The 14,112-nt window shown below is 39.1% G+C and overlaps 1 protein-coding gene across 2 annotated transcripts in view; it reads right to left on the reverse strand.

Moving 5' to 3' along the window:
* Positions 1 to 10,302, reverse strand: part of LOC121869610 (histone-lysine N-methyltransferase 2A-like) — a 45,086-nt gene extending 34,784 nt beyond the window's left edge. For both annotated transcript variants that reach the window (XM_042371081.1, XM_042371080.1), the window contains exons 1-4: positions 10,075 to 10,302; positions 6,668 to 7,708; positions 3,167 to 3,350; positions 6 to 2,680 (exon numbers count right to left, since the gene is read on the reverse strand). In XM_042371081.1, coding sequence (XP_042227015.1) covers positions 6 to 2,680; positions 3,167 to 3,350; positions 6,668 to 7,708; positions 10,075 to 10,236 — 4,062 coding nt within the window. In that variant the 5' untranslated portion in view covers positions 10,237 to 10,302. The remainder of the gene's footprint in view (positions 1 to 5; positions 2,681 to 3,166; positions 3,351 to 6,667; positions 7,709 to 10,074) is intronic.
* Between the last annotated feature and the right edge of the window lie 3,810 nt (positions 10,303 to 14,112).

Consider the following 14,112-nt stretch of genomic DNA (forward strand, 5'->3'; position numbering starts at 1 on the left):
CTCACCTGAGCTTGACTACGACACACATGCTTGACCCGCGGGCCACCAGCCTCATTGGTGGTCTCTTCGCCATCCTCGGTTTCTGATTTCACCGAGGATTTTGCTTCTTGGGTGGTAACGACAATTATCTTCCTCCCAATCTTGCCGAGCTGAGGTATGTGCTTCCTCGTATCATCAGAGAGAGGTTGAACTGGTCCGGAACTCTTAAAGGCCGGGTTTGGAAGGGTGATGATTTCTTCGGTGATGTTCTCCGGGATACCCTTAAGAACGGGCTGCCCTCCACTCTTCAGAAAATACTTGATCCCTTTGGTTGTTCTCGTCCTTTTAGATTCCTCACCAGAAGCACACGAGTCTTCGGATGTCTTAACAAGAGCTTCACTGTCTGAATATTCACTAGCCTCGGATGATTGAGCCGAGGTGGAGATAACGACCGCCGGCGTTAGTCTCTCCGTCATGGGGAATTTACTAACTTTATCGGTTTCTGAAGACGTGGTGACCTGGTCTCTCTTGAGGACTGGTGGAAAGTAAAAGTCAAGGTCTACTTTCGTTTTGCCGGCTTTCTTGAAGTAAGCGAGCAACTCTATCCGAGACCTAAACGTCTGACTGTCGGGACTGTGCAAGAGAGCCACTTTACCCTCTCCCTTGTCATTCCATCTTATTTTTCTGGACCAACCGCTACCAAAACGACATGTCTGATACCTTGAAAGCTTTTTGGGCTTGGATTTGGGTTTGATTTCAGGTACTAATATAGCATCAGGCACCACTTCCCCCTCGGATGCATTAGGTGACGATACTTTGGAATCAATGGACATGTCAACCAATGCATCCGACTCCGCATCATCGACATCCTCCACCTGGCCCGGACAAAACAGTTTACCCTGAGCCTCGTTCACTGGTTTATTTGTGCTAGGTACGTGCATCAACACTCCTGGATTTGTATCTTGCGTAGTCGCCGTGACATCTTTAGCCGTCTGCTGCTGCACCGCCGCCACTTTGTCACTTACAACTACAGTCGACACATTTGCAACAATTTTATGCTTATGTCTATGCTTTTTACTTACAGGTTTGATTGCCTTCTTGGGTATTTTTAAAACTATTTTAGGATCTGTTTTTTTGTCACTCACTTCAACTTCTGGCTTTGTCAATACAGGTTCCTCCTCTGTTGTCTTTTTACGCTTTCTGCCCGGGGGCTTTTTCGTTACCTCAGCCTTTTCCACGACGGCATCGGGTTCTGCAACACCAAAATCTTTAAAGTCCTCGACAGGAGTTTCTGCTTTTAACTTGTCCTCGGTTACTGGTGACGGACTATCTATCGTTTTAGCTTTGCTCTTCGACCTACTTCTAGAGAAAGCCTTGGTAAACATTGTACTAGATGCTGATTTTCTTTGCTCTGATTCACTCTCTGTTGTGTCTGTGAAACTTGCATCGCCTTTCTTTGTCTTTCTACCAACTGACAGAGACCTGCTTCTCATGATCACCTTCGTCTTTTTGTGTTTTCGTTCCACACTTTTGCCTTCGGTTGTTACGTCAGTTGAGCTCGCCTGGCCTGCAGGTTCCTCCTCACTGTTGTCTGTGGCCTTCAACTTACTCATGGATTTACTTCTGGATGGCCCCTGATCTTTGTGGTTCTTTAATTTAAGTTGTTTGATGTGAGTCAACCTGGGCATTTCATTTTTGGCATCAGACTTTTTACTTTTGGGTTTAGGTATATCAGTCTCACTCTCTGACACATCTGGAGACTTATCATCAGAGCTGACTTCTGAACAAGGCTCTGAACTTGACACCGGTTCAGTGCTGGAGGAGCCTGGGGTGTCACTAGAGCTGGGTATTGAAGCGTCAGAATTACCGGTCACTACAGGAAAATACTTGTGGATATCATCAACTTTTCCAATGAGATGAAAGTAAGCACTGAGCTCTCTTCTCGATCGGAAAGTTCTGCCATCCGGGCTATACACGTAAGTATCAAAACGATCGCCGGCCGACCTCCACTTTATTCTACGGGTCCACCCTCCAGGCAACATCGTCATTACAACTTTCCCTCGTCCACTGCTGTTTGTCTGGCCAGATGGTCGAGACTTTACCTCAGTGCTTCGACCTACCGCTGGACTGTTATTACCAAAGAGAACACGTGCATCAGTGCTTATGCCTTGCTTTTTCAGAAACTCTTCCAGTTTTTGTACACTCTTGAATTTTTCTCCACTAGGACTAATAACGATCACTTCCGGCCCCGTTTTGCGTCGCCATCCACCGGGTAAATCCATGACTGATCCAAATGCCCCTCCCCCTCCAGGATCTAAAGGTAACCTCTTAGTGTGACTTGCCAATTCTGCGTCCTTCTCCGAGATGGCCGGTAAACCCCCAATGTTCATACATCGAGCTAAGCTAGTTGGTATTTGCTCCTTCAGCATGGGCGGTAAGCGTTTACGGAGACGATCGTGAAGAAGGTTAGGCATGGAACACGAGAGGAGTATTCTGGACATCCAACAAGCAGGGCAACGATCTTCTTCCACTAGGCCTTGTATCTGACATTCCCCTTTGCTCCCCTCACACTCAAAAATTTCTCTCGGACCATCACTGGAATTGCCAAGGAAGTCGCTGCAGACCCCACAAAACACGATACCAAACTTTCGCGAGTTTCCACCAGCTATATCACAGATGGTACACTTCCCCTCCACACTCCCTGAAAGTATGGTACAACACATCACAATACATTCATTAAAGACATAAGTAAAGGGGAATATAGTTCCTCAGTGAGCGCAGTTTTCCCAGAGCATTACAAAGCCACATGCCAGTAACGTCTGGGCCAGTTTACATGTAGACTGGTTCAATACCCCTGCGCGACTCATCATAAAAAAAAAAAAAAAACTACAAAGCTAATTTATACAGTACAGTATCATACATATTACACAGTATCATATATCATCCTGGGACCACCATAAGATTCTCCCCCTTCCCCGACCAGCTTATTTCCTGCAAAGATTAACCACCCCAACGACACGGGGGGGAATGAGGTTAAGTGCAGTTAGGTTAGTTTATCATTAGGTGGTTAATCTTTAGGTTCAATAGGGTGGTGGTAGTGGGGGGATAACTTCAGGCAGTCCTCATCTTGTATGGGGAAACAAAACACACGTATAACAGTAAAGTTTTAAAGACTCGTAAGACTCACCCTCATCACACAACGGAATAAGTCTCTGGAGGGATACTGGATTGCGAATTTTTTGGAGGGTCGTTTTGTTAAGGTTGAGGCGCGCCTTTCTGAGGATGTTGCGGGAGATGGCAGATGCTGAGAGGGCGGGAGAGGTACTGGTGGCGGGAGCTGGCATCAATTCATCACCCTCCATCTTCCCTCCCTGTGTGAAAATGACAATGTTAAAACTGTTATAGTTTTGATCCTGGTGAGAAAAAGGTTAACATTCTGCATCTCAGTTTAAGTGTGAGGTGCTCCAAGCAAGACCAAGTCAAGTGAACAAAACAGTTTAACATTTGTTTATTATACTATATTATTTCAATTCTGCTTAATTTTAACTTGTGTTTTCTGGCATCTCATTATTTTGACAATGATCTATTCTTCACCCAGTGTCTAATCTTTGCTGTAACTGTACTGTCACCAACTATTAACTTTCTCAATTACATATTTTAATACAGTAAACTAACAAAAGTGACCCAGAGCTGGTAGTGCCAACAAGGGCAGCTTGGTGTTGGCCAGGAATATCCTCCCACACTCATGGTTTCACCAACAATGGTTCTAGTCTATAATTATATACTATACTATCCCTATAAAACTCAGCTTTAAGACACTGTATGAGTAGTGAATTATTGTTTATGCTATTAATACAAGGGCTGGCAATACTGTATTAAGAAATTCAATATGCTTTATAATGACTTAAATTCCTAACCAAAAGTAGAAGTATAATTACAGTAATACTCAAAAGCCTGTTAGCAGCAAATTCAAGAAGCCTGTACCTGTACTGTGCAATGCAATAGTCAAAATTCATGTCTGATACAGCTCAAACCTTATTTTCTTTAACATAGAGCCATTACATAGGCTTCTTACTACTGTACCCCTAAGTTCTACCCAAATGCCCTCCACCAAGTCTGTTCAGTCAAAGCTTCTCCTCCCCTAACTTTACCTAAGTGCCCTCAACCAAGTGTAAACAAATAATGGCAGTAAAATAATATATGAAATGGTCTTTTAGAGAGGTACCCTGGAATTGAAACTCTAATGGGCATACAGACAGACATCAGATCTGACAGAACCCACACCTACACCCCCATACCAACTTTATCGTGGAGGATAACAATACACCCAGATGATCAATAAAAGTATAAGTGAATTTCAACTGAACAAATGAAACAAATTATACCCCTGTACATAGCCAAGAAGCAGCACACAAGACCTGTTTGTTTTATAACCCGACAAAGACACACTACACAGCGGACTCCAACTAGATCCACTTCCCCAATTAGTACACAGTATTTATCTCCCCTTATCACCTCCATGCCCTTAAAGGAATGGGCCTCAAGATAAACACACAATATACATATAAGACACTGTACAAAGATAATGGCCTCGAGTATCATATATTATCATGGTCATTAACCTGGGAAGGGGGGGGGGGATGAAGGGGGACCTGTAGAACCCAAAATAAGTGGCCACATACAATTAGAGTATTTTGTTTTACCATGAAATAAAATACTGGAATATATACTACTTATAAAAATGTACCAGAGAATAAATTATAAAATATTTTTGACCCTTCTAGTGCACAAATTCAATAAGTTTATTATATAATCGTCATTTAACATTACTTTACCATACAGAAACAACTTATACTGTACATAGAAGACTAACACATCATAATGCCTTATAAATACGACAATGCAGAACTGTCACTGAAAATTTGACAAACATTACAAAATTAAAAGCATGATGACTGCAACAACACCTAGTTCATTACAGAAAATAAATCTGTACCTACATAAATAGCACAGGAAAGCTAATTACATAAATTGCCTCACTAAACAACCCTACATAAGCTGCCTAGGTGAGTTCACACGTACACAAATATTTACATACACTGCCTTGTACATAGTAAATGAATCATATCACCTGAACATTAGGCACCTCATCTATTTTACCTCATGATTAGACACCTTAATGCTACCTGGGGGATTAAGTTAGCATCGGGATGGATAATCTTAAAGTAAAATAAGCTGGGGTGTCTTATCTTCACATGACTATCCAGCTCTCTTACCCCCCTGGCAGCTGTGTGTGTGAATGGCAATTCACTATTCAGTCTATTTATATGATACAGTGAACACCACTAAAGGTTATCAAAAAGCCATTACCTCCTATCAATAATCACTGGCTCACCCGAAGAATACTCCCCACAGGTTATGAAGGTAGCAACTTGTAGTGTTACGGTGGTTAACATGAAGATGAAATAAGCTCGGGGGATAATCTTCAGGTGATCATATTGATTTCCTGAGAACATCATAATATACAGAAGTTTAATACAGTATGTGGATGAACAATTAAATGATAGCTTCTCCAACACCCTGATCATTATCTTGTGCAAGACGGTCGCAGCAGCAGCATCATCGGTGGCCTCGAGATTAACATTACAACAAGAGAGACAAAAGTGTATATTTATCTGAATACTGTATTACATCTTTCCAGGACCCAATTAACTTTATTCTAATACCAACAAAAACTGGATCACAAGAACATTCAGCTCCCTTAACACTATCACACACAAATATTGTTAGGGTGCCTAATGATCATGTGAACTCAGCTGGGGTGTCTAAATATCACATGAGCCCAAAGAATTTAAATCACAATCCTATCAGATTCACCCACAGGACCAGTCGCCCTCCTCAGTCTGTTGCATATAAAAATAAATACAGTTAATGGTACACAACCTAAAACAGCTGCCACAAACAGACATATGAGTAATCCTTTTATTGTTTCATCACCTCAAAATATTTGTTTAAACTGTGATATTTTGTTTAGACTTTTGGGGACAATTGTATGTATGGTACAGTACAATCTAGGGTACAGGAGTTAAATGTATAAATTTAACAGTACAGTCTAGAGTACATAAGTTAAATGTATAAATGTTGCAGTACAGTCTAGGGTACAGGAGTTTATGTAGTGCATCAGTTACATCCAGGAAATAATTTAAAGAGAATGAATATGAAATTAGGGTTTGTCTTCAGGTTACAACACAATACATTTTATTTAAACTTACATATTTCACAACAAAATATTAACAGCTCTCCAACTTCACAATGCATATATCATGAACACTGTGACACATCTGCGATTCACTCAATTTGAATCACCTTACGATTAGACACCCAAACTTATTTCAACTAATGGATAAACACATTAACATTAACCTAACCTCCTCCAAGGTACACTATGGTGTTTAATCCTCAGGTGAAGGAAGTTGGGGTGTCTAGACTTATGGTTAATACAATACCTTGTCAAATTTGTTTTACAATAATACCTTAATATCTAATCACTACACTAAACAGGTTTTGTACATACTAACAAGTTTGTACAAAATTGTCTTATAGCTACAGCCTACAAATAACACTGTACAATATTGTACTCAGTTCCTGTAAAGAAAAAAGCATTTATTACAGTATGTAATATACGTACCTTTCCAGTTTGCTTTAGTCTGTCATCCCATGGAGAACGCAATAGCTTTTCTATTTTCTCTTTAACTCTGGACTCTTTAGGGTCACACCTCTGTGGAGAGTCAGGAAGTTCTGCCTCATCTTCCTGAAGAGGAGCTTCAAAGCGACGCAACAAACGCTTCGGAGGCCTCCCAACCTGTCCTTTACAGGGCCCCGTTATGGACTCCGTGTAACGGGAAATAGTTCGTCTCATACGATCACGCCCCACACCTTCCGTCCCAGATAAAGAGTTCTTGCCCTGTGCACGTGAGCGAGGTAGAGACAGGAACTGTGTGTGAGAACCACGACCTTTGCGAGTCAGCTTAACAAGTCTCTTACTTGGAACACTTATACTATCCTCGCCTGCTTCAGGACTCCCGTCGGCCATGAGTGAACTGCTAGTGGAACACATTTCCGTAATGTCTGCAAATAATCTTTTGTTTGGTTTGATAATTCTCGATGACCTCACACTCATTGTTGGCAGTATAAACCGTTTTGGACTTTTTTCTCCAACCACCGGGAGGGACGGCGCTTTCTTCTTCGCCTTTGCTAATAATTTCTTTGCTAAAGCAGTTTTAACTGTGGGTGGTCTACTTATTCTATGATTGGTCTGTTTTCTACTCAAATGGCTCATGGTGGCAACCACCATGGTCTTTGTTCCCTCTACACACTGATCACTTTCTATGGATGAGGATGAGGATGAGGGCGGAGCTTCACTCACTGTTTGGATATCACTCACAGGTTCCGCTTGCTCTGCCTCTTTGTCTGTTCTTCCTCCACTCACTGGTAAGTCTTTCTTTTTTTCTGCACTCACTCTAATTTCCTTCACTGCCATTTCCACAACACTCGTCCTCCTTCGAGTCACTAAACCCTCATTCTCCAGAACTGCACAAGCCTCCTCCACTTTTTGTGCCGCCCTCTTCCCTCCCCTACGCCTTGGCAGTTCTGGAGTATTTGTTTCTGTTGTTCTGACCTCCCTTGGCTCGGGGCAACTCGATAAAAAACCCTCAAAACCATCTTCATCCTGAAAAACCAAGAGTAAATACATTATTTTAAAATAAAACAAAGATTATGAGGGTTCACAACACGAGTGAGCAGAGATGAAAAAAATAAATAAAATCTAATTCAAGGTTTTTTTTTATGATTTATTTCAAACAAGTAACTAGTACGTATGTAAAGATATATTAAGACATTTAGATTCATTTTAAATTTTAACTGCAGCAATTACATATAGGTATCAGTTAACAATAAAAGCTAACATGTAATTATCCTAACCCTATACCAGGATACCTTGGTTGTATTTCATAATTCCATGCAATTTTATCCATACACAGTTACACCCTAGCTAACACAAGTAACACGAAACTTCCACTTACAATGGTTTCAAGATTAGCCCAACTCGGCTTATTTCACCAGATGATTAAACACCCTAATGCTACCAGAAGGGGTTAGGGTGGTTTATCTTTATGGGTGAATTAAGCTGGTGGGGCTCATCTTTAGGTGATCCTTAAAAACTTGGTTAAATATTTGTTTTAATGTAATAAATGTAAACCTGTATACTGTATTAAGCAAGATTAAATTATGGTTAAAAATTAGTACTGAAGAACACAAGACCACCCAAGCCAATAATTTAGTTAGTTCTTGTGGTCTGGTTACTACACACTGAGCACTAGCAGGGCATAATATCAATTTACCAAAGGAACAGAAGCAATTGTGCCATAGGCACCTGATAAGTTTTGGGGGATCTAGTTTATAGAATATTTGTTACTCGAATGTATTCGTAATTACTTTAATCAATTAAGAAAGACAAATCACACTGTTCTTGAAAGAGCAAGTAGAACAAGACCTCCATGACTTTGACAAATTAACACAATCACCACCGAGTTATTTTTGTTAGAGTAAAAAGTTCAGCAGCATTCATAAGTACATTACAGTTAAAATCTTACATAGTTCAGTGTTATTTTTGTTAAACCGACAAAGATATGGATGCCAAAGCCCACCTGCCATCTTAAGAGGTAAATTCATAGTAAACTTTTTTCACCGACTTAAACCTGGATGTCAGGTATATTATCCAGTACATTCAGAGGTAAATATCTAGACTGCAGCTTTATAATGAATCTTCTGTATTTTCTGTTGTTTTTTGTAGTGTTAAGAATGTAAATCTGGCAGAAAGTAAGGGATACCAATAATGATTGTAAATTTTTCCAAGAAGCAACAAGTACTTGGTAGGTTAGAAATGCATGACTTTCAAATATTTGATGATTTGTGTAATAAAACATCATCTGGATATCTAATTTTGGCAGCAATGAACAACTAAAGAACATGTGCTCCTATTTGGCCAGAACACACATAAGGCACACTGAGAACACAACCTACTTGCCACTTCATAACAAAATCATCAGGGATTTTTTTCTGATTCCTAACCTAACCTAACCTAAGCTATTTCCATTCAGTACAATATAATACCAGTACGTCTTAATGACTGCTGTAAGAGAAGAAATAATTATTAAATTCACTGTCATTAACTATAGACATTTAAATTTAAAGGTCAAACTTCGATGAACAAATTCCCCCAAATCATTAATTCAGTGATACCAGTGTTATAGTATAGCATTATTTTTACCCAACCAATTATTATTAAATTACAAATGCATTCAATATCTAGTTTTTTAATTAATATCTTTCGCCAATTTAAAAACTATATTACGCACTACCACACTAATACTGGGTATATTTTCCACTTATCTACACGAAATATATGTAGAAATTAATTAAATTCACTTGTATACTAAATAAAATTAAAAGCAGCTATTTCATATCAGATTTGCATAACAACAAAAGATAATTGATAAACTTTTTCCTACTTCCAACAATACTTTATTTAAGTTGAATAATAAACCTGAAGAATAAGCGTCATCACTATTCATTATAATAACAAAAATAGGAAATCTTCTATCCTGTAAATTCCAACTTTAAAAGCCAGTCACATTTGACCGCCACAAATACTGGCTTACAGGTGCATCAGCAACCTTAACTCGCGTGACAGACAAAATTACACCTTCAGGTTTCTTCTGGGAAATGATAATCAACATATTGGACATTTTTCGTGAGGGAAAACTAGCAAAACGAGCCCGGGATCTCGAGTGACAGTAATGTTGTTTAGCTCTGCGGCTTCATTCCTCTTCTAACGAGCTGTAAAATGGCTTCCCATGCCTACGCGTACGAGTCATGCAAGGACAGTGTTTGGAGGCTTCCAAGACACGGAAACCACAGAGGATAGTGAAAACCAACGGGATGGGGACTATATTGCATGCTATTGATTGCAAGCGCTGGGAGTTGGCGCCATGTTGAGCAAGGGTTGAGGCGGACTTGGTCCACTTGGTCGCTCACCTCATCTGAATCGCCGAATATTTGGGTGAACAGATCCAGGCCTCTTCGTATTCTTCGTGTGTATAGCTCCTCGGGTGTGTTAGCTGCATAACTTCCTCGAAATCGTACCCTCTTTCTTGTGTTTAACTTAAGAGCTTTGCCTGGGAACCTGAATTTCGCCATGGTCACATAAACTTACTGCAACGGAAACTGAGGTGCTTGTTCCCGCGTGATAAAAACTGCTTAAAGTTCCAGCAACACACATCATCTCTCGGAATTATCCCTTTTGAATTTAACTAAAGTAATGTAAAAATACATATTCTTTTAAAATTATAATTGAATAGTAAGAGCCTGTGGTATTATAAGGCAGTGATATAAATGTGAAGATAAATGTCGTGAGATATTTTTTAAAAGAGTGTGTTGGGAGACGGCGAGTAAGAGTGGCGCACAAGGCCGTTGCGCGCAGGAGCCCGCCAAACTGCGGCGACGAGGGGCGCGGGGGGTCGAGGGGGCCTCATGAGGGGCGCCAACATTAGGCTCCCCCACACCAACCCGTACGTACTTCCATGCATACACGATATAATATTTAACCTAAGATAAAAATAAATTAATATCATTATAATAACCGCGAGACGATAGTACCTGAAAGCACGTGCAATTGTTTGTAAACAATCGTCGTTTCAGAAAACGTTTCCAAAGAGAGTTCTCCGAAAAGAAAAACAATTTCCATTTCACATCAGCTGATGCAACCTTGCATCACTGTAGGTCAGAAAGACTGGATCTTCTTCAGGACTCAACATGTTAAAACACGAGGTCGACAATCAATACCCCCGTTGCAACAAATTACTCCTGTCTTGCAAGATCCGAAATACGGAAGACGAACTAATAACAAACGTTTCTAAAGTCGAAATGTAAACATATGAAATGAAGACGTTTGACAATATTTCGGCGAATTATCTCTTGCTCAAACCATGTGATTAATCGCTCATATTAAATAATTCAAACGAATTAGAATTCATTCTACTTATTAAATTTCTCCTTCAACTCGAGATTAATATTGATATGACTTTAATGTGGGTCCAATAAAAACGTTTCCGAACATTTACCGCTTTAATATAATTGGATTATTTTGAACGTTTACCGCTTTGATATAATCGGATTATTTTGAATGAATAATTTACAAAGCTTGTTTGAATTTTCAAACTATTTCAAACTATCTATATTTAAAATATGTTTTATGATCATTTTCGCGATTAAGGATGATCTTGTTTTTATAATGTTTGAGTCACGAACCTTGTTGAATGGACAGTATCTCAGATTTCACTATTGTTGAAGCCTAAAGCAGTGTAAACAAGCATTGTAATCAATTTCTTTCATTAAAATGACGCGAATCTAGCGTCTGACTGATTAATCGGGTAATACATAGACAAAAGATAGCATTGTATTTTTCTGTGGTGATAACGTTTAGACACTACAGTATTTAAAGAAAAACTTATAAAATGAGTTTTATCATATATATTCTAGGTTCAGTTCCTCAAAGGTATTTATATTGAATATTTCTAGAAATTGTTCGTAATTGATGAGGTAAGAATGCACCTGACTGGTTGATTTGAGCTAAGACAAAACTAACGTCTAAAGATATTATCGATATTCTTGAGACTGTTTAACCTGAATATTTTAACTCAGCACCAATCAAGATGCAATTGATATTAAAGCAAAGAATCTTATCGCATCTAGTAAAGGAAAATATTATCTTTTGTGCTTTTTTCTGTAAGTATTTTTTCTGATTAAGATTTAGTGAACCAGTTAGAAATATTCATATCGCCTAAAGTCAAATGTGAGTAATATTCGTCTTCAGATTCATTGAGGTATTCGCCGTATTCTATCTAGCTGGTGATTGTGTTGTGGTGGAGGAGCAACGGGTGGGTATGTAAGGTTGTGAAAAGTCGTAGTAGATGGTGAAGAGCTTGGGCACGACCCTGGGTGTGTGAGGTAACATTACTGGTAGAAATTACACACATCCGCTCGTAATTTACCGTAGTTCTGAAAAGTTCGGCATTTAGGCAAGAGTAGCCTACTGTATAGGTTTAGCGTATTTTGGAGTGTTTCTTCGAATTCACCGTAAATGAAAGATTGACGGAAATGGACTATTATGTTCATTCAACAATTCATACTTTCGTAACTAATATACTTCCTTTAAGGCTTAATTAAGAGCGTTACGGCCAAATAACACAAGGGCTCTACTGTATAGGGGTGAATGACATAACCGTTCAAGGTCGGTTAAGAATATAATCGATAGCCTCCTAGGGAGTCTGATTTTTTTAGACAATAACCTTTTGTAGCCCTTGACTCGGATTCTCAAAGATTCGTTGGCTGAATTTTCCTCGGAACTTGAATTATTTAAAATCACGAATTTACCAATGCCTTAACCTTCTTCTGTTCCAATTTCCTGTACAGTATTACATAGTGGCAAATAGTTCACATTACTGCGTGGATGGATATTCAATAACTAGTTTTGACTCCCATCTCTTGGTTGTTGAGAGAAATTATAGATGATCTGTGTACACGTTTTCAGTGTGTGTGTAATAATAAATAATAATAATAATTAACGGTTTATTGAAAGAGCTTGGCAGCCAGAAGGCTGAAAATATACAGTTACATATTTGGGGAATGGGTTACGAATTACAAATAATATACAAGTAACATAAGTGACACAAATAAGACATATAATAACTCGATGGGGAAAAGCTCAAACTACAGTTCATTTCAACATAGTGACAGTGTAAGGAGCAGTGTTTACTGGGAGTGAATACACTGATTTATTACAAGTTGTGTGTGTGTGTGTGAAAGAATATTCCAAAGAACATGTGACGGACGAGGGATTGACGCTGATGTTATAATATATTACTGCACTTCAGAAACTCAGGTCTTTAAACGCGTATGTTAGATCTGTAAATATGCTATGGTTCGGGTAGGTTAGCTGGGTTAGGTTAGATTATCTAGGTTAGGTTAGCTAGTTTAGGTTAGATTAGTGAGGTTAGATTAGATTAGCAAGGTTAGGTTAGGGAACTGCTGCCGATTGAGTTTATGTTTAGAAAGGGGATTAGGAAACAGTAATTTATGAATGTTATTATAATCTATATTACACTATTATTTTTTTAAAAGCATTATCACTATTTTTATTATTATTATTATTATTATTATTATTATTATTATTATTATTATTATTATTACGTGTGATAAATAGATGGGGGGTGGGGAGGGGGGATCATCAGGCATTTCCCCCCTCCGGACATTCCACAATGGGGGGGGGGAGGGGGTCAATAAAGTAAACACTGGCCTTGAATGACTGTACAGTATTTGCTTACTGATCTTTACCCAAATAAATATTAGATTTAAACATTAAGAGATGCTATTTGTAAAACCCTATACAAAATAACGTTAATGGAATCTCATGAAGATCAGCTATTGGAACCTTCGCTTATTTAACCAGAGGATTAAACGCCCTAATACGAACCTAACTTAATTTAACTTTGGAAGAGCCAGGTAGTCTTGCCCTCATATATCCAGCCTTTAAGATACGACTGGATAGGCAGTGGGAGGAGCAGGATGTAAACAATCTTAGAACATCAGTTATATTACTTTTTACTTTACTTTTATTTTTATTGTAATACTTTATTGCCCTCAACCCGCCCAAAACAAAGATGACTTACCAATCTCAATTTCTGGTAGTGCAGTCGGTCACGATCTCGGTTCCGTATTGTACGCAAGTATTGGCTCCAGAATATATCTGTACCTGCGCCAGTATTGGTCAAATGTGGTATTAAATGAGCTCAAGCTTGGTCCTACCACAACACTCTCTGGCAGATTTTCTCAAGAGTTCACAACTCTCACTCCAAAAAAAGTTTGCCCTGACCGTTTTCTGAACTTGTGGCGGGGCGGGAATCCACCATATAGTTCCAGGTATGAACACTCGACTGAGTACATTGCTTTCTGAGTTATTTATAGATTTCTGTTGTCACCCCTTGCCCGCCTATAGTATAAGCTGGGCAATTGCAG

The sequence above is a fragment of the Homarus americanus genome, unplaced genomic scaffold, assembly GCF_018991925.1.
Source record: "Homarus americanus isolate GMGI-L3 unplaced genomic scaffold, GMGI_Hamer_2.0 scaffold23578, whole genome shotgun sequence".
Classification (NCBI taxonomy): Eukaryota; Metazoa; Arthropoda; class Malacostraca; order Decapoda; family Nephropidae; genus Homarus; species Homarus americanus.